At 54.9% G+C, this 17,079-nt stretch overlaps 1 protein-coding gene and 1 long non-coding RNA gene across 4 annotated transcripts; one reads left to right on the top strand and one right to left on the bottom strand.

Moving 5' to 3' along the window:
• Nucleotides 1–11,391: 11,391 nt before the first annotated feature.
• LOC126498886 (uncharacterized) lies at nt 11,392–14,380 on the bottom strand. Its single transcript, XR_007590918.1, has 3 exons — nt 14,235–14,380; nt 11,790–14,083; nt 11,392–11,534 (listed from the first exon to the last, which is right to left on the bottom strand). It is a non-coding gene; the product is annotated as an uncharacterized lncRNA (long non-coding RNA).
• Nucleotides 13,927–16,621, top strand: Cdkn1c (cyclin dependent kinase inhibitor 1C). 3 transcript variants are annotated; one of them, XM_050137845.1, is made up of 4 exons: nt 13,927–14,068; nt 14,205–15,150; nt 15,698–15,836; nt 15,932–16,621. In XM_050137845.1, the coding sequence occupies exons 2-3, from the start codon at nt 14,214–14,216 to the stop codon at nt 15,829–15,831; spliced, it is 1,071 nt and encodes a 356-aa protein (XP_049993802.1). In that variant the 5' UTR covers nt 13,927–14,068; nt 14,205–14,213; the 3' UTR covers nt 15,832–15,836; nt 15,932–16,621. The 3 variants fall into 3 exon arrangements, with proteins under 3 accessions (XP_049993802.1, XP_049993801.1, XP_049993800.1); XM_050137844.1 differs by having other exon boundaries at nt 14,205–15,186; nt 15,935–16,621; XM_050137843.1 differs by having other exon boundaries at nt 14,205–15,186.
• The last annotated feature ends 458 nt before the right edge of the window (nt 16,622–17,079 follow it).

Below are 17,079 nucleotides of genomic sequence, written 5' to 3'. Positions count from 1 at the left end.
ATTTCATACAGGTATACAATGTATCTTGATCGTTTGCACACTTAACTCTCCCTTCCCATTCTCCCTCTCATAACCTCCAACATCTGCAACCTCTCACATTCCCTCTTCCTCTCCGTTTCTCTCCTTACTAAGTCCGCTAGCGCCACCTGTTGGACTGTCTGATCTATTGTCTTGATCCTTCGCAGGTAACCATGGCTACAGGGAGTTCATGGGTACAATGACCATATCATGTCCCGAAGACAGCGGCTCACAGCAGTCCTCTCCACCCTCTGGCTCTTACATTCTTTGTTCCCTTTTCCTTGATGCCCCCTGAGCCTTGGAGGTCAGGCTGATACAGACGTCCCATTCAGGGCTGAGCTCTCAACGATCACTTATTCTCAGCGCTTTGAGTTATGAGTCTCATCATCAAGTACTGCTCACTGTAGCACGGACTCTAGTTGGTCTTAATAATAAAAACCCAGAGTCAGATATAGGGGCAAATGCTGAGAGATCAGAGAAGCAGAGCAGCCAGCCATTAGAGAATTCTTACCTCTACCAATGCTCAGACCGAAAGGGGTGATCCTGTCTTTACAAATCCTCAGACTGAATCTCTATGAAATCTCAGACTATACATCCCAGACTGAATCCTCAGACTGAATCTCTTTCTACGAAATTTCAGACTGCATCCCAGACTGCATCCTCATACTAATCTGTCTCTTTGAATCCTCGGACTATCGCTCACTCTACAAAACCTCAGACAGCATTCGTCTCTATGATCTATAAATCCTCAGACTGCACTGACTCCTGTCTCTTCCTCTTTATATTCCTCTCTCCACCCAGCCATATCACTCCTGTCTCCACTTCCCTAGTACTGGGACTAAAGGTGTGTGATTCCACGTGCTGGGATCACCTTTGTGTGAGCTCTGTTGTTCTTTTAGACAGATTCAACCATGTAGTCCCGGGTGGCCTTGAACTCACAGAGATCTGTCCGCCTCTGTCTTCTAAGTGCTGGGATTAAAGATGTATACCACCACTGCCTGGCTTCTATGGCTAATTAGTGGCTTAGCTCTGCACTCTGATCTTCAGGTAAGCTTTATTTGTTAGATCACAAAGAAAATATCACTACAACTCACTGCAAGCGAAGGGTATCTGGCTAAGATGAAGAACAGCATTAATTAATATGTATAAGCAAACATTTAGAAGGCAGTTTGGTAACATCCATTTAGCAAGACAACAGTAGTAGGCTCCTTCCTGGGGCCTATGACCTCCTAAGCCATATACTGTTGACTGAGTTTACAATACCAGGGAGGAATTCCCTCCAGTGGAGCAGGTCCTGGCCAAGAGTGGTTAGTTACCCCCAAAGCACTCAAGTTACTATTGTGCCAGTAGGCACATTTTGCTTGGTGGGTTGGTATTGTAGCCTGCAGGGTTTACTTCTGGGTCAGACCATGGATGGTTTCTCTCTCCCTATGGCCTGCAAAGCAACTTCCAATACTGTGAAAGCTAGCCAGCAGGGAGGAAACTGTCAGACCAGTTCCAGGTCTATGTCCTGTAATCATGTTCGGCAGTGGGTCTGTGTCCTTCGTGTGTGCGTGCATTCATGTGTGTAGGTTCCCATAAAGGTCAGAGGTCACTATCGGGTGTTATTTATTCCACAGCAGCCACTCCCTGTCATTGGGACCCCACGACTTGCCAGTCTCTGCCCACCTCCTCAGCACTGGCATGCCAAGCTGCTTCCAGGAAAGCCCCCTCCTCAGCCCTCTGCATCCTTTCTTAGGTTGTTTATGGTGCATGTGTTGAGGGGGACAGATGATATCTCAGCTGTGACAATGTGGGTATCAGTTACTTTTCTGTGGCTACGAGAAAGTACTACGAACAAGGCACTTACAGAAGAAAGAGGCAATTTGGGTTTATTTTTCCAGAGGGACGAGAGTCCATGATGGCAGAGCAGAGGCATGGCAGCTGGAGTTGGGGGCTGAGAGTGCATGTTTTGAACTCTAAGTAGGAAGCAGAGAGAATAAACTTGAAATGGTGTGAGTCTTTAAACTCCCAAGCTCCCCCTCCCCCCTATGGCGTACTTCTCCAACAAGGTCACATCTCCTAAGCTTTCCTATATCAGTATCACCAGCTGGGATACCAAGTATCCAAATGCCCAAGATTATGGGGGACATCTCATTTAAACCACCACTCTGTGTCCCCATAGGCTTTGTGGTCATATCAAATTGCAAAATGCATTTAGTCTAGCTTCAATAGGTCCCACAACCTCTCAGTCTCAACACCGTTCTGAAGTCCAAAGTGTCATCTGAGACTCAAGTCATCTTTTATCTGTACCCCTCCACAAAACAAAAAAAGCAAATTACATACTGCCAACACACAGTGACGCAGAATGTTCATTGCCCTTCCAAAAGCAGAATGGGGCACAGTGAGGAAATGGTGTGGGTTTTGGACTAAAGCAGGTTCAAGACCCAACAATGTGAGCTCCAGACTGTAATTCCACGTCTCACGCCAGAGGGCTCCACTTTTCTGGCTTTGCCGCCTGCAGCACACTTTTCTCTCTTAGGCCGGTTCCACTCCCTGTATGCCGCTCTCCCTGACAGATCGACTTCCTATGGCTCCGGCAACTCCCAGTACAAACCAAGCTTCACTTCCATCTCATGAAGTGGCCTCTCGGGGTCCCTTGCCCTCTCAGAGCTTTCTGGCAAGGATGCTCCTGCCACACGCTGCCTAGTCTTGGTGGCTTTCTGAGACGGTGGAGAAGTTTAGTGACCCCCTTCCTTTTCTTTCATGACTGTAGAGCCAGCACCACGTGGATAGCACTGCAAAGCTTGGCTGCCAGTTTGGGGTGGACCCTTGCCCCTATAAAACACATTAGAAGATCAGAAAATGCCTTATGCTCTCTTTCACAGAGTGGGAGCTTAGCTTTATCCCAGTGCATAGCAGGTCTCTGTGACGGTGCAGATCTCTGCTGCAGCCTCCTCCCAGCACCCGCCTCGCCTGTGGCATCATCTCAGCTGCACACTGTGTATTTCTTTCTGCCCCACTTGCTCCTTTCCACTGTAGACCTGCCTAAGAGTCTTGCTCCTTTCCACCGGAGACCTGCCTAAGAGTCATTACTCGTAAACACTCAACACAGTCAACATTAGCCTGTCTTGAGATTGCTTCTGCCAATGAAATTAGCCTGTTCTACCTTTTTTTTTTTTGAGACAGGGTTTCTCTGTAGCTTTTTGGAACCTGTCCTGGAACTCGTTATGTAGAGCAGGTGGGACTTGAACTTGCAGAGATCCACCTGTCTCTGCCTCCTGAGGGCTGGGAATAAAGGCATGCGCCACCACCTGGCAGGCTCAGACAAACTCTTGGGTCAAGGGCAGAAAGCAAATGCATTCTTTTGGCCAGAATGTCTCAGGAACAGTCTCTAGCCTCCTTGCTAATATTATCCCTTCTGAAATTTCCTGAGTTGGACCTCCTCAGTCTGCTTTTCTCTTGGCGCTAATGTCTTCCAGGCTCCTAAGACAGCCCATTAAGCTGGGCTTATCACACTCAACTGCTTTCTTATCTCAGTGCCTTTCACATTCTTCCAAAAACCCAGCAGGGTCAGGCCCATCTCGTCAGTACCCTACTCCTGGTTACCGACTTCTGTATCAGTTGCTTTTCTAAACTGTGATAAAACACCTCAAGGAAGAGGTCGTCTGGGTTTATGTTTCCGGAGAACTAGAAGTCCATGATGGCAGAACAGAGGCCTGGCGGCTGGAGCTGGAAGGTGAGAATTGCAGTCAGGAAGCAGAGCGAGCGAGTCCAAACTGGAATTCTCCAAGCTTTCACTCCAGTGACACAGCTCCTCAAAGGCCCCCTAAGCCTCCCCCAAGTCGTGTCACCAGCGAGGGACCAAGTATCCAAATGCCTGAGACTGTGGGGACATCTCCAAACTATCATAACATGGAAGCCATGCTCTTACTGGGAGCCCTGGGCTTCTGATCTGGCCTGCTGTAGGCTTGCAGAGGGATAGCCTGGCTGAGGAGCTATGGAGGGGCTGAGAGAAAGCCAGCATGGGCAGTTTCTTCCGTGGTCCAGCCGGCAGGGGATAAGGCTGTGGTCTTAGGTCTGATAGGAGCCGTGGACAGGCGGATCTACACTTCTATGGAGAGAAAAGCTGATCCGAGACGTCGGGTAGCAATCTGGAGAGCTAACTCCATTGCCAGCCCTGCTGTATGGACCTGCTCTCGGTTGAGCGGAACTGGGCTTTTACAGAAGGACGAGTGCTCCGGGCTTGTCAGCAGATAGGCAATAAGGGGGTGGGCAGTATGGGGTTGTGCCTGAGTCTGCTTGAACTCAGGCCCTTGTGTGCCGTGAGGTGTGTACTCTACCTCCTGTGGCCTGACCCGAGCATTTTCCAGTGTAGCCAACAGTTCAGTCTAAACAATTCGTTTGAGAAATTTTTGAATCACCTCTGTTGGAGTTCTTCGGGAATAAAAGGACTTTGATTGGAGGCTGGGGACAGAGTAGGGGGTAAGATTTAATGTAGTAACAGCCCTGTTCAGGCTCTTTGAGGTCTCAGCCTGTCCCATGTTCTTTCTCAGCCAAAGCTAGTGAAGTTTCAGACCTTGGCCAGCAGGCGGCGCCCAGGTCCACAGTTCTCTCCCTGGCTCCCAGAAAGCTGCATCGTCTCAGGTTGCATCTACTGGTGTCGACGCCAGGAAACAGCCTGTGGACTGACTTGAGGCATCAGAGCGTGGGATCCAGGCTGGGCAGACAGCTTCCCATCATCCACTAAGCTCCTCTGTCTGCCTGTTCCCTGGGAGTTTATACGGTCCAGGCTGATAGTGATAATGGAGACAGATGAAGGTTTTTCCCAGAAGTCTATAAAAGTGTCCACTGACCTTCTGGGTGAAAGCATGCAATGTGCAGAGCCTGGTCCCAGATCTCCAACCCAGGCCAGATGACCAGAGATTAGGGAAGGAGCTGGTGAAGCCCATAGTTGGCTTGGGAATTCTTGGTTTGACTGGGATGGAGGGCCCTCTCCTCTCTGATCTCCGGAAGTCACACAGACCACTGTGGTATCCCAGCTGGCCTTTCTGATCAGATCAGTGAACAGTGTCAAGGAGTCCTGTAGCTTCCCTTGCAGCAGTTGCCCCTGCACCCCAGTCAAGGGATCAGCGCTTGTTTTTTGCTTCCATTTTCAAAAAATATTTATTTTATTATTTTAAATTATGGGCACATGTGTGTACATGTTTCTCTCTCTCTTTGTTTGTAGATGCGTGTATGTCCAAGTGAGTGCATGTTCACATGTGCAGATGCCTGGAGAGGCCAGGGTTATTGGCTTTTGGGTTCCACAAAGGCATGAGCGTCATGATGTGGGTGCTTGGAACCAATTTAAAGTTCTCTGGAAGAGCAGTGTGTGCTCTTAACCACCAATCCATCTCTCCAGTCCTTCTATTTTAATTTTTGGGCAGGGCTCACTTTGTAGCCTAGTCAAGGCAATCTCCCTGCCCCTGCCTCCTGAGTTCTGGGATTACAGACATGAGGAGCAGCTTTCCTCCCCACTCCCTCCCTCTCTCTTCTGAGATCGGGTCTCGCTATGAAGCCCTGGCTGGCCTGAAACTCATCATGTAGATCAGGCTGGTCTTGGACTCCCAGAGATCTGCCTGCTGCCTCTGGAGCACTGGGACTAAAGGCATGCACCACCACACTTGCTAGCTGAGTAAATTTCTGAGTCTCCTGCTTCCCCCACCCTAGGGCCTCAGGTACAACATTCAACCCAGGGAATGGACAGTGAAGAATCTCTCTGTCCTCACTGGTTCTAGAACAAATTTGCCAAACCAAGGGAGCCTATTAGAGCCTGACCACGGCTCCTTCCCAGGGTTCTGCCTGCTATGATCACACATGGCATCTCTGGGTAGATCTATTCCTTGCAGCTGCCAGCCGATCCCTTCTATCTTTGGGTATGGCACAGGTTAACACCTTGAAATCCTTCTGTCTCCTGTCTTGCTGGGCCTGGACTTTCTCTCCCTGCTCTCCTGCTTGGAAGACCCCGAGGCTCAGCTTCTCGGCAGACTTACTCCAAGGCAGATGCTCCTACTCTGAGCACTGGCTAAGCATTCAGAGAAGAACATTGGCTTGGGATAATCAGGCCCAGGTCCAGACACTCCATGTCCTCTTCCGTGCCCAGGGCATCAAGGCTGAAATCTAGGTGTAGCTAAGGCTCAGCACTGACTGGTTTGCTCTCTGCTGCCAACCAAAGCCTGGTGGAAGCTGGGCATGGTGTGCTGTTTGTAATCAGCACGCAGGAAGCCGAGACAGGAGAGCTGTGAGCCTGAGGCCAGCCTAGGCTACACAAGAGAGCTTACCTAAAAAAAAAAAAAAATCCAACCCAATATATTAAAGTCTAGGGAGGTAGCAGAGGAAGTTGGGGCTCGGCAGATGGCCTGCTAGCATGCATGGGAGCATTCACACGGGGTTCTGTGGTCAACAATCATGACTGACCAGGCTTAACAAAGGTTCTTGTGCCTCCAGCCTCAGTTTTCCCATCTGGGATGTGGGGGTGAACCCTGCTCTCTACCTGACTGACTCTCCTGAAGATTAAATGCGGTTATTGGCATGTAGAGCCCATTGCATGGGAACTTTGGGTCAGAGTGGTTGAACCGCCAGAGGCAGCAGATCAGTATGCAGAAGGGAAGATGCCACTGAGGGTCTGCATGTGTGTGCGGAGACTGGAGGAATGGGCCACTGAGGACCTGCTGGGGGAGGGGCCGTGCTGTCAGAGCTGGTAATTAGGCCACGGATTAGGGGACCCACGTGACTGCTGGTGCAAGTGCTTTTGTTGAGGTCTGAGCCTCCTTTAGCACCACCCCCCACCCCTGGGATCAAAGGAAATGTCCAGTTCTCTTTGCAACACAGTGGGAGGGGGTCACCCGGAAGGGTCTGAGCCTTCCTCCCAGCGTTGTTAGGGGCGACCAAGGGAAGGAGGTAGTGAGGCACCCTCGAGGGAGGCTTATTTTGACAGTTCACATGCTGCTTACGTGGTCCTCAGGCCTCTAGAGGAGCCGCAGAGACAAGAAGGCCAAGGCTCAGAGAGGGTCATACGCTTGCCCAAAGGACCCAGCCAGTAAGAGGGTGGGCCTCGGCCTGGTCCTTCTCTTGCCCTTGTCTCCAACCAGAGTGAGTGGTGTGGACCTGTCTTCAGGGACAGAACCTCAGGCCCTCTCTGCCTGGCTCCAGTGATCTCGTCAGCATCCATCCTCTCGTTTCTCTGCTGCAACCCATCTGAAAAGGCTGGGGTGCTCACAGACCTGGGGTGCAGCCCATAGGGGCCTGCGGGGCCTGTGGGACCTAAGAGCTGCTAACCAGTCACTGTTGTGCCTTGTACCTTAACGGCATGCAGAAGGCCACTCACATGATCACCTAGGTTCAAGAAGGGAGGAAGGCCGGGGGCATGCCTTCTAGCCAGCCCAGCTGGCTTTGGAGCTCTGAGGCCTGGGGCTTTGTGCAGTCATTTCAGGGGAGGGAAGCAAGGGAGAAGGCACTGGAGGGTGGCCAGGCCTGTGCGGGCTAGTGAGAGAGCAGGTGGGCACTAGGAAAGAGAGCTGAGGTGGGGGGAGGCTAGGGATGGTGGAAGAGAGACCTCGCTCCCCTGAGGGCTTGCTCTCACTCTTTTTTGATATGTGTCTCTTTTCATTTTAGTTTTTTATTTTTTAATTTTTAAATATTTATTTTTTTATTATGTATACAATGTTCTGTCTGTGTGTATGCCTGCAGGCCAGAAGAGGGCACCAGTCCTCATTTCAGATGGTTGTGAGCCACCATGTGGTTGCTGGGGTTTGAACTCAGGACCTTTGGAAGAGCAGGCAATGCTCTTAACCACTGAGCCATCTCTCCAGCCCTATTTTTTAATTTTTATTTTTTATCTTTTGAGACAGGATCTCACTATGTAGCTCTAGAACTCACTATATAGGCCAGAACTCAACAGAAATCTGCCTGCTTCTGCCTCCCAAGTGGTGGACTCAAAGGCCTGTGCCACCACCACAGGGCAGCTTCAGTCTTCAGAGCAGGCACTTTGGCCTTCCTTCCCTTTGTCCTACAACTTAGCAGCCTCGGAGGCTAGGACAGACTCACAGGTTAACAGCCAGTTTGCCTAAGGCGTGAGTCATGGCTCTGGCTTTGGCTTTTAACAGTTCTAACTGGACACATTGGGCAAAACCACAATCTTGAGGGCATGCAGCCGCAGAACAGCAAGATCTCTGCCAACTCATCTTCAGGTGTGAGGCACAGTTGTGGGCAGGACCAGCTTTCACATCCCAGGAGAGGCACTCCTGCTGTAATGTGGTCACTGAACACCAGGGGGCAGCAGGAGTCCAGCCTTGATCTTGAGGCTCTTGATCAGGATGCCTCTCCGCGGCGGCGTAGTTGCCACTCTAGCCTTGAGTAGCCAACTGGGGAAGAACCTGTTCACCTCAGCAAGGGATCCTGGAGGTGCCGCTAAAGATGGACTGCTACCTTGGGAGCTGTCCCAGGCCCTAATTGTCCAACTTCCAGCTTGGCTAACTTCTCTCTTTAAAACACAGCCCAGGGAGGGCTGGGTGTAAGGGAAGAGTAGGAAGTGAAGGGAGTGAGGAAGGCCCCCTTGCCCTGACCACACAGGGCCCAGGTGAGCCTATTCTTTCAGACTCCACTTATGGTGAGACTCTGAGCAGTGACTACCGCTCTGGCCTTGGTTCCTTCACCGGGATGTTACAGGAGTAAGTGAGGGCACACGAAACAATGTCTAAAAGTCCTGGGCTCTGAGAACACAGCTCAGTTGTGAAGAGTTCTTGCCTAGCACACATATTCCCAGCACTACATAAACCAGGCGTGTGGGGCGTACCTGAAATCCCAGCTCTTAGGAGGTAGAGGCAGGAGGGTCAGAATGACAACGTCATCCTTGGCTACATAGCGAGTCTGAAGCCAGCCGGGTCCACCGGAAGACTGTGCCTCGAAACAAAATATAACAAAGTATCTTTTGGCAACCCTTTCATCCCTGAGGTCTGTTTCTGGGTTTGAGTGTGTTTGTGGTGGTGGTGGGTAGGCTACTTCTCCCTGCATGGGAGGAATACTTGGGGTTCAGAGGGGATCCTCGCCCTCCTCTCTGTGGGGCGGGGCCCACTCTCCCCTAGCCTCTCCGGCGGGTCCTGGACTCCTCTGACACTGTAGCTAGGCCAAAGGTAGTGGCTTGGTGGGACCTAGGGGTCCTAGGTGCACCCCGTGGGCAGGAGGTTCTGATTGTGAATGCTGCGAGTGCCAACAAGAAAGGAGACGTGGGGGAAGGGACTCAAGGATCTGCATTATCATACCCTTCACAAAGTGGGCCCCTGGGCCTGCGGACCCAGCGTTGCACATGGTCTGCTGGGAACTTTGGGCGAGCTTAATATTTGACTTCGGTTCCTACGGAGCCCTTTAGACCGCCTCATCCCCGAGAGAGGGGCATCGGGATCCTGGGATGCCCAGTAGTTCTGGACTTCTAGAACTTGACTGGGTCCTTGGCCCAGTCAAGTCGTGCCGCTGATCGCAGGCTCCCCGCCTCCAAACCGCGGCGGCGGCTAGGCGGCCGCCGCACGTGTCTGGGGGCGGCTCCTGCCTGCGGCTGTTCCTTGTTCGTAGTCTCCCTCTGCACGGCCTGCCCTGCCCCTCCCACCCATTCCTGGGGAGTGAGGACCCCCGGCCCGGACCCCGAGTACAAGGCAGGCCCTGTAATCGGAGCCTGGGCCGCATGTGGCCGCGTCACCGGAGAGAGGCCGGCACCTGCGGAGGACGTGTCTGGCAGCGGCCCCAAGAACAGCCCGTCCTGGGGGCGGGGCGAGCCGAGCGCGGGAACTGGTGCGGGAGGGCGTTCGCGCTGCGCCCGCCTGGGGCCCCGCCAAGTGCGCGAGGGCGCTGCTTGGGGGCGGCGGGGTTGGTCTGTAACCGCGCAAACCCCTCGGAGCCTCCAGCCCAACCAATGGGGCAGGAGTTGGAAGCTGGGGGGAAAGTGTGGGGGACATTCCAGGGGCTCCCGCCATCGCAAACAGAGCCAGCACAAACTCCATCCAGGGCTTGGTCCAAGTATTCCTTAAGATCGAGGCCAGCGAAGTGGCTGTTGCCCCTGACTGTTGAGTGATCTCAGACCGAATGCTGAACCTCTCTGCGTTCTTTGCCCTGTCCTCTCTCTCCTGGGTGGTGGGTAAGGGAGCCCAAAGCAGATTGCAGGTCAGAGCACGGAGTAGGCACAACATTGGAGACGCCTTTGGCCTTCTTGAGAGTGCATCATTAACAGGGAGCCAGCTGAAAACCTCCCCTCCCAAATAAAGAGACCCCAGAAGGACTATGGGAGATTGCTCTCTGTCCATGGCCGTCCAGGGCCTCCAGAAGCAGCAATGTGTGTCACCCGGTCCTTTGGCCTTCTCCCTCTAGTTCTGACCCTGGGCCTGCAGTCTCCACCTTCCTTGATGGATGGGTGACATGTGGCCGCCCATGGCTTCATGGAAAATTCTTCAAGGCCTTAATTTATCTGATAAGACAGCTCAGGGTCTTAGAATCTGTGAAGGCTTCAGGCAGGTTTTACTAAGGGCCATGGGGGAAGACATATCTCAATCCTATATTTGGTTACCCCAGGAAGGTCCCAGAACCTGGGGCTGTGGGTTAGGCGGTGTGTTCGACCAGGAGAATCATCCACGCAGGCAGGAAAGGGAGGCATGGGGCAGCCAGGAAGCTGGTGCTACCCTAGTGGGCCACCAGGGGGCAGCATGAAGCAAAGGACAGACCTCCTAGACGCTGCCTTCGCTCTAGTTAGGGGCTAGAAGACCCTGGCTGGGCACGGGGCTTCCTGGGGCGCCCGAGTCCCTGTGGCAGCTGAGCAGCTATGTCGGTGTTGTGTGACCCCAGGACGTTCTGGGAAACTGAACTGGCTTAGCTGTTCCAATCTCCTCTAAGAATGAAAGTGCGGGAGGGCTGGGGCCAAGATTTTTTCCTGCGTTACAATTCACTAATCAAATCTTGGAGTTGGTTCGGGGAGCTGGAGGGTGTGGGTTAAGCTGGCCTTAATCACCTAGGAGCCACAGCAAGGGTTTAATCTAGGCAGCCCGTTTCCTCCTCGGAACATAGTGCCCAAGTGTCTTCCTGCCTGTTGTGTGTTCTAGCTGCAGGCAGTAGCGCCACGGTAGAGTCAGCTCCAAACTTTTAGCAATGAAGGACGCAAAATTTATTTACTTATTCATTCATTTATTTTCGGTGCCGGGGATGGAACCCAGCGCCAGGGTTCATACTTTTCAAGTGCCTTACCACTGAGTCACCCTCAGCTCTTCAAATTTTATCTCCTACTCCAATCCCTGGAAGAGCGGCTGTGCCTGAGCCTTGCCACGGCCCTCTTTTTTTTCCGTTTGGTCAGCGGGTGGGTACACAGAAAAACAGCTCCCGTGGTCGTCATCTAAACGGGTGCGCATGAAATTTTGCCAGAGATCCGCGGCACAAACTGGTCTCTGGACTTAGATGTGCGCTTTTCCCAGGTGATCTGGAGAAGCTCTGGACACACTGCTCAAGGCTATGGGTGAAGACTGCAGGACAGAAACAGCGCTCTACTCATCATGACCAAGGGAGGGGTCCCAGGGCTTATACTTCCTTTACCCCACAAGAGGCAAGCCCAGGAAACTTGTCCCCGAGAGCCGGACACCAAACAGGCACCCCCCCAGCACCCCATCCCTCAGCTCTCCACAGCAACACAGTAAAAACGTACTTTTTTTTCCTTTGGATGTATTTTTGATGACAGAAAATAGAAGGTAAGTCTTGTAGCCAGACAGAGGTTTACTTACGTGCAGACTTCATGGGCTGGCGGGCTAGGTGTGGGACTGGGCCCTTCTCCTGGAACCAGTGTGCCTACCAAATCTGTGCATGCTGTCCTTGATAGACTTGCAGAGTGGTCACTTCCCCTGGGTTGAGGTGGGACAAATAGACTGATCAAACAGTAATAAAAAAGTAGAAAGCAGCCAGGCAGTGATGCGTACACCTTTAGTCCGAGCACTTGGGAGGCAGAGAGGCTGGCGGATCTCTGTGAGTTCAAGACCAGTCTGGTCTACTAAGTGAACTCCCAGACAGCCAGAACTGTTACATAGAGAAACTGTTTCAAAAAAACAAAAAAACCACAACAACATAAAACAAACAAAAAGTAGAAAGCAAACAAGACAGACAACCTTAGGGTGGGGATGTTCTAGCCAGGCTGATGCCCAGTGAGGCAGTCTGCACAGCTCACCTGGGTACCTTTACTGCTTCTCCTAACTAATAGGGCACGGCGGTTCTGCACCATAGGGAGTGTCCAGTCCTCACAGCAGCTTTTGGCCTGGGTTGTGGGCAGGGTGGGCCTTCTCTGTTCCTGCCATCTTTGACAGCGGTAGCCTGGGTATTCGGACTGTTGGGGAAACCCTGGGAGCCAGGTGGTCACTAACAAGCGTGGTCCTGTGCCCAGGGGTCTCTGGTTGAGGACTCAGAACTGACTCCTTGTGACCCTGGACTAGTTGATTTTAGCCTTTAGTGAGGGGCTCAGAAGCCTTCGTTAGTTTGACTTTACTCAAGAACAATATCGTGACTTACCAATGTCCTGAGAGATTTGTAAAGTGGTGTACTGAGAAAAAGACATCCTCACAGGTCACAGGCATTCCAAACCCTGTCTCTCATCTGTTCCAGGACGACCTATTCACTGGCACCTGGCTTCAGGGTTTGAAGACCTCTTATCGACCACTCGCCTTCCTGGTTGTTCCGAACTACCTAACCACTGCAAATAGGTTTCTGTCTCCGAATTCTCAGAGGCAGTCTCTGCTGGGAGGGGAGAGCTTGGGGGCTCTGCACGGCCTTTCAAGTATGGCCGGAAGTCCTGGTTCCCCACGGCGGGGGAGGGGGCCTGCTCCTGGCACATGCCGGAGTCACCTTCTGGACTCCCTGCCCTAAATAATGGACTTCTTTTGGCGGCAGGGGTGGGGGTGGGGGTCTGCCGTCGCAGTCGGGGTGTGTTTGTGTGAGTACACAGGGCCCCACCAAGAGGCACTGCTGTGGAGGAGGGGTGGGTCTTCCCCTCTTTCCCAGCACAACTACTTCCAGTCAACCAAGGCAGGCAGAACTGGTGCCTGGATATGGCCTGACGGGTCCTGGGCATATAGCAGTGTCGTGATGTAGGTACAGGCCAGGATGGAACAGTTTATGTCTCATCTGGGTAGGCGAACCCACATAGATCAGGCTACTGGTCAGGCCCCCAAGACCTCCACAATATTGTCCCTCCGGAAAAGAATGGAGCTGATCCCTGTCTCTACCTCCTTGTTGGAGGCTCTTAGTGCCAGCAGGTGTTCAGACACCTCGAACGAAGGCAAGGACACAGGTCTGGGTGCAGAGGGCAGCTCCAGCCATGGTCCTGCCAGGGCCAGGACCCAGCTGGTAGAGATGGTTTAAAGCCCTATCAGCTGGCGCAGCCCTAGTGAGAGCACAGGCCGTGGGGACCGAAGGACCTGCACCGACGCCAGTATCGCCGAGGGGCAGTGCCCAGCTTCAGGGTCCGAGGGGGCGCGCGCGTCGCGGCTGCGCAAGCCCCCGCCTGCAGACAAAGGAGCCCGCGGGGGGCGGGGGGGGATGGGGCGAGGAGGAGGGGCGTCGCGGTGTCACGTTACCGCCCGCAGAGCTCTTTAACTCGAGCCCCGCCCCCTGTCCCGCGCAGCCCGCTCACAGCGCGGCCGCCAATCAGCGCACGCCCATCGCCGGCCCCGCCCGGCCCCGGGGGTGTGTGCACGCGGCCAATGAGCGAGTCTAGGGGGCCGGGCCTCTGTGGGCGGGGCGGGGTGTCTCGGCCTATCGCCGCGGTGTTGTTGAAACTGAAAATACTACATTATGCTAATCGTGAGGAGGCCCGCGCGCGCGGGGGTGGGGCCAGCGCGTATAAAGGGGCGCAGCGGGCTGGGCGTTCCACAGGCCGAGTGCGCTGTGCTCGAGGGGTGCCGGCTAGGCCCGACTGAGAGCAAGCGAACAGGCAGGCAAGCTCCGAGGGGGCGCGGCCCAAGCTGGACAGGACAAGCGATCGAGACGCAGGAGCCGTCCACCACCAATCAGCCAGGTAGCTGCCGCGTCCCTAGGCAGAGGCGGACGAGGGCTGTGCAAGGGGTCTCGCCCACGCCCATCCTCCGCCCTCCTCCTCTCCCCTCTTCCTTCTCCTCCCGCTCCCTTCTTTCTCGCCGCCCGCGTTTGCACAGCCTTCGACCATGGGCATGTCCGACGTGTACCTCCGCAGCAGAACAGCGATGGAACGCTTGGCTTCCAGCGATACCTTCCCAGTGATAGCGCGCAGCAGCGCCTGCCGCAGCCTCTTCGGGCCTGTGGACCACGAGGAGCTGGGCCGCGAGCTGCGAATGCGCCTGGCGGAGCTGAACGCCGAGGACCAGAACCGCTGGGACTTCAACTTCCAGCAGGATGTGCCCCTTCGAGGCCCTGGTCGTCTGCAGTGGATGGAGGTGGACAGCGAGTCTGTGCCCGCCTTCTACCGCGAGACGGTGCAGGTGGGGCGCTGTCGCCTGGTGCTGGGGCCCCGGCCTCCCCCGGTGGCCGTGGCTGTCATCCCACGTTCTGGGCCGCCAGCCGGCGAGGCCCCCGACGGCCTAGAGGAGGAGCCTGAGCAGCCGCCCAGCGCCCCAGCCTCGGCCGTGGTCGCGGAGCCCACCCCACCCCCGACCCCGGCCCCGGCCTCAGATCCAACCTCAGACCCGATTCCGGACGGGACCCCTGACGCGACCTCGGACCCGACTCCAGACCCGGTCCCGGATGCGAACCCGGACGTGGAGCGTCAGGACGACGAGGAACAGGTCCCTGAGGAGGTCCCTGAGCAGGTCCCTGAGCAGGGCGAGGAGCCGGGTGCTGAGCCGGGTGCTGAGCCGGGAGCTGAGCTGGGCGCTAAGCAGGGCTCTGAGCAGGGCGAGGATCAGGGCGCGGAGTCGGTCGAGGAGCAGGACGCAGACCCGATCGAGGAGCAGGGCGCGGAGTCGGTCGAGGAGCAGGACGAGGAGACCGTGGAGGAGCAGGGTGCTGAGCCAGTCGAGGAGCAGGACGAGAACCAGGAGCAGCGCGGCCGGGAGCTGAAGGAGCAGCCTCTCTCGGGGATTCCAGGACGTCCCGCTGCCGGGATTGCTGCGGCCACTGCGAACGGTGCGATCAAGAAGCTGTCGGGGCCTCTCATCTCCGGTGAGCCCCGCACGGCCCCGCCCCGGCCCGGCCTCGCTTTGTCCGGCCGGCCGGGCTCTCCCTCGCCCTCGGGGGCCTCGCCCGGTCCCCGCCTCCTCCCGTGGCATTAAAGGGCCCGCGGCGCTTAGGGCGCGGTTGCGCCTGCACCCCTCTCCTACTGGTGGGGGTGCATCTCCAAGGCTCCCGAGCGTGCAGTGGGAGGGTGAGCCTGGCCGCGACCCACTCGGATCGCGGTCTTTGGCTCGGGCTGCGGGAGCCCCTTAGGGCGCCGTGTGTGCGGCATGGAGGGGGTTAAGTGCGGCGGCAGCCCCGGGGGGCTTGGCCGCGGGACAAGGGGAAATGCTTACACAGCACATTGCGCGGCGACGTAAACAAAGCTGACCCGCCGCGGACCTCGGCGCGGGCGGGGATGGCGCCCCCACCCCGGCCCCGCGCCCTGCGCACTCCGCCGGCCCCCTCGCGGGTCTCCGGGCCGGCCCCGCCCTGACCGGCGCGCGCTGTCGCCCCGCAGACTTCTTCGCCAAGCGCAAGAGATCTGCGCAGGAGAACAAGGCGTCGAACGACGTCCCTGCGGGGTGTCCCTCTCCTATCGTGGCTCCTGGGGTGGGCGCGGTGGAGCAGACCCCGCGCAAGCGTCTGCGATGAGTTAGGTGAGTTCGGCGCTCCCCTCCACCCGGGGGTCGCGGAGGGGCCGCCCCTGGGGGGTTCCCGCCGTGCGTGCTCACCTGAGTCCCTTTCCCCGCAGCAGCAGTTTAGAGCCTAAAGGCCAGAGAGAACTTGCTGGGCATCTGGGCAGCGGACGATGGAAGAACTCGGGGCTTCGGCTGGGACCTTTCGTTCATGTAGCAGGAACCGGAGAAGGCTGCGCAAAGCAGCCCACGGTTTTGTGGAAATCTGAAAACTGTGCAATGTATTGAGAACACTCTGTACCATGTGCAAGGAGTACGCTGGTCCCAAGGTGTAAAGCTTTAAATCATTTATGTAAAATGTTTAATCTCTACTCGCTCTCAGTGCAAAAAAAGAGAAACTAGAAAACGTAGAACGAAGGAAAAAATGAGAAAAAGAAAAAAACATGTATATTTGTACAAAAAGTTAAAAAAATTATGCTAACTTAATAATTGTATTTATCCATGTGCGGATCTCTCTGCCACGCAACTGCTGGATTATTGATTATTACCAAAGGCACTAGAAATCACCAGCTTCAGATTACCCACAAATGTAAATCTACTTTTATATTAGACTCTAGGGGAATGGTTGTTGCTTAAAAGCCCCCACACATTCATCTCCAGTTAGCTTACAGTCTCCCCCCTGCTTTATTAGAGTGCTCTTAAACTTGGTGACCAGACTGTCGAAATGGTTCCTGTGCTGCCCATACCAACTGCCCAGGGCTCCTCGTCCGCCAGGTTCTAAATAAAGAGGCCCAACAAAAATTACACTTCCAGTCTGTTTGTTCTTTTACACCTCTGTAGCCCCAGAACGGGGGCAACTGAACATGGTGGGTGGGGGGCTGGGGCAAAGCGGGGAATCAGTCAAAAACATCGTCACCACTTGACAGAGTTGTTGGCAGCTTACAAAGGGGGGAGGGATGGGTGCGGCTTTCACTGGGTCTACTGACCTGCTACTCAGGTTTAGGAAACAAGTGTCTGCTCACAACAGACTCACTTTTCCTTCTAACTCCAGCCAGGCCCGGATGGGGGCTTGCAGGACTTAGTACAACATACACAGTTCACGTGTACCTGTAGAAGTTCTCCATGTGCAGATTGCAGTGAAGCCCTGAAAGCTCCAGGGTCCCTAGGGGCCATAAGGCTGAGCATCCCCAAGAGAGGGCAGCATGATGGCTTGGCAGGAAGTGGGGACATTGGTGATGAGCAAACACTAGAGAAGAACACAGAG

This window comes from Alexandromys fortis, unplaced genomic scaffold, assembly GCF_014885135.2.
Source record: "Alexandromys fortis isolate MF-2015 unplaced genomic scaffold, M_Fortis_MF-2015_v1.1 scaffold_3, whole genome shotgun sequence".
Lineage (NCBI taxonomy): Eukaryota > Metazoa > Chordata > Mammalia > Rodentia > Cricetidae > Alexandromys > Alexandromys fortis.
Note: the sequence above shows the minus strand (reverse complement) of the source record. Positions and strands in the feature narration are given on the sequence as shown.

Excerpts from the sequence above, each read along its gene's own strand:
- Cdkn1c (XM_050137844.1), top strand. The coding sequence starts at position 14,214 with ATGGGCATGTCCGACGTGTACCTCCGCAGCAGAACAGCGATGGAACGC. Across the intron at positions 15,187-15,697 it reads GTCGGGGCCTCTCATCTCCG|ACTTCTTCGCCAAGCGCAAG; the intron begins GTGAGCCCCGCA and ends GTCGCCCCGCAG.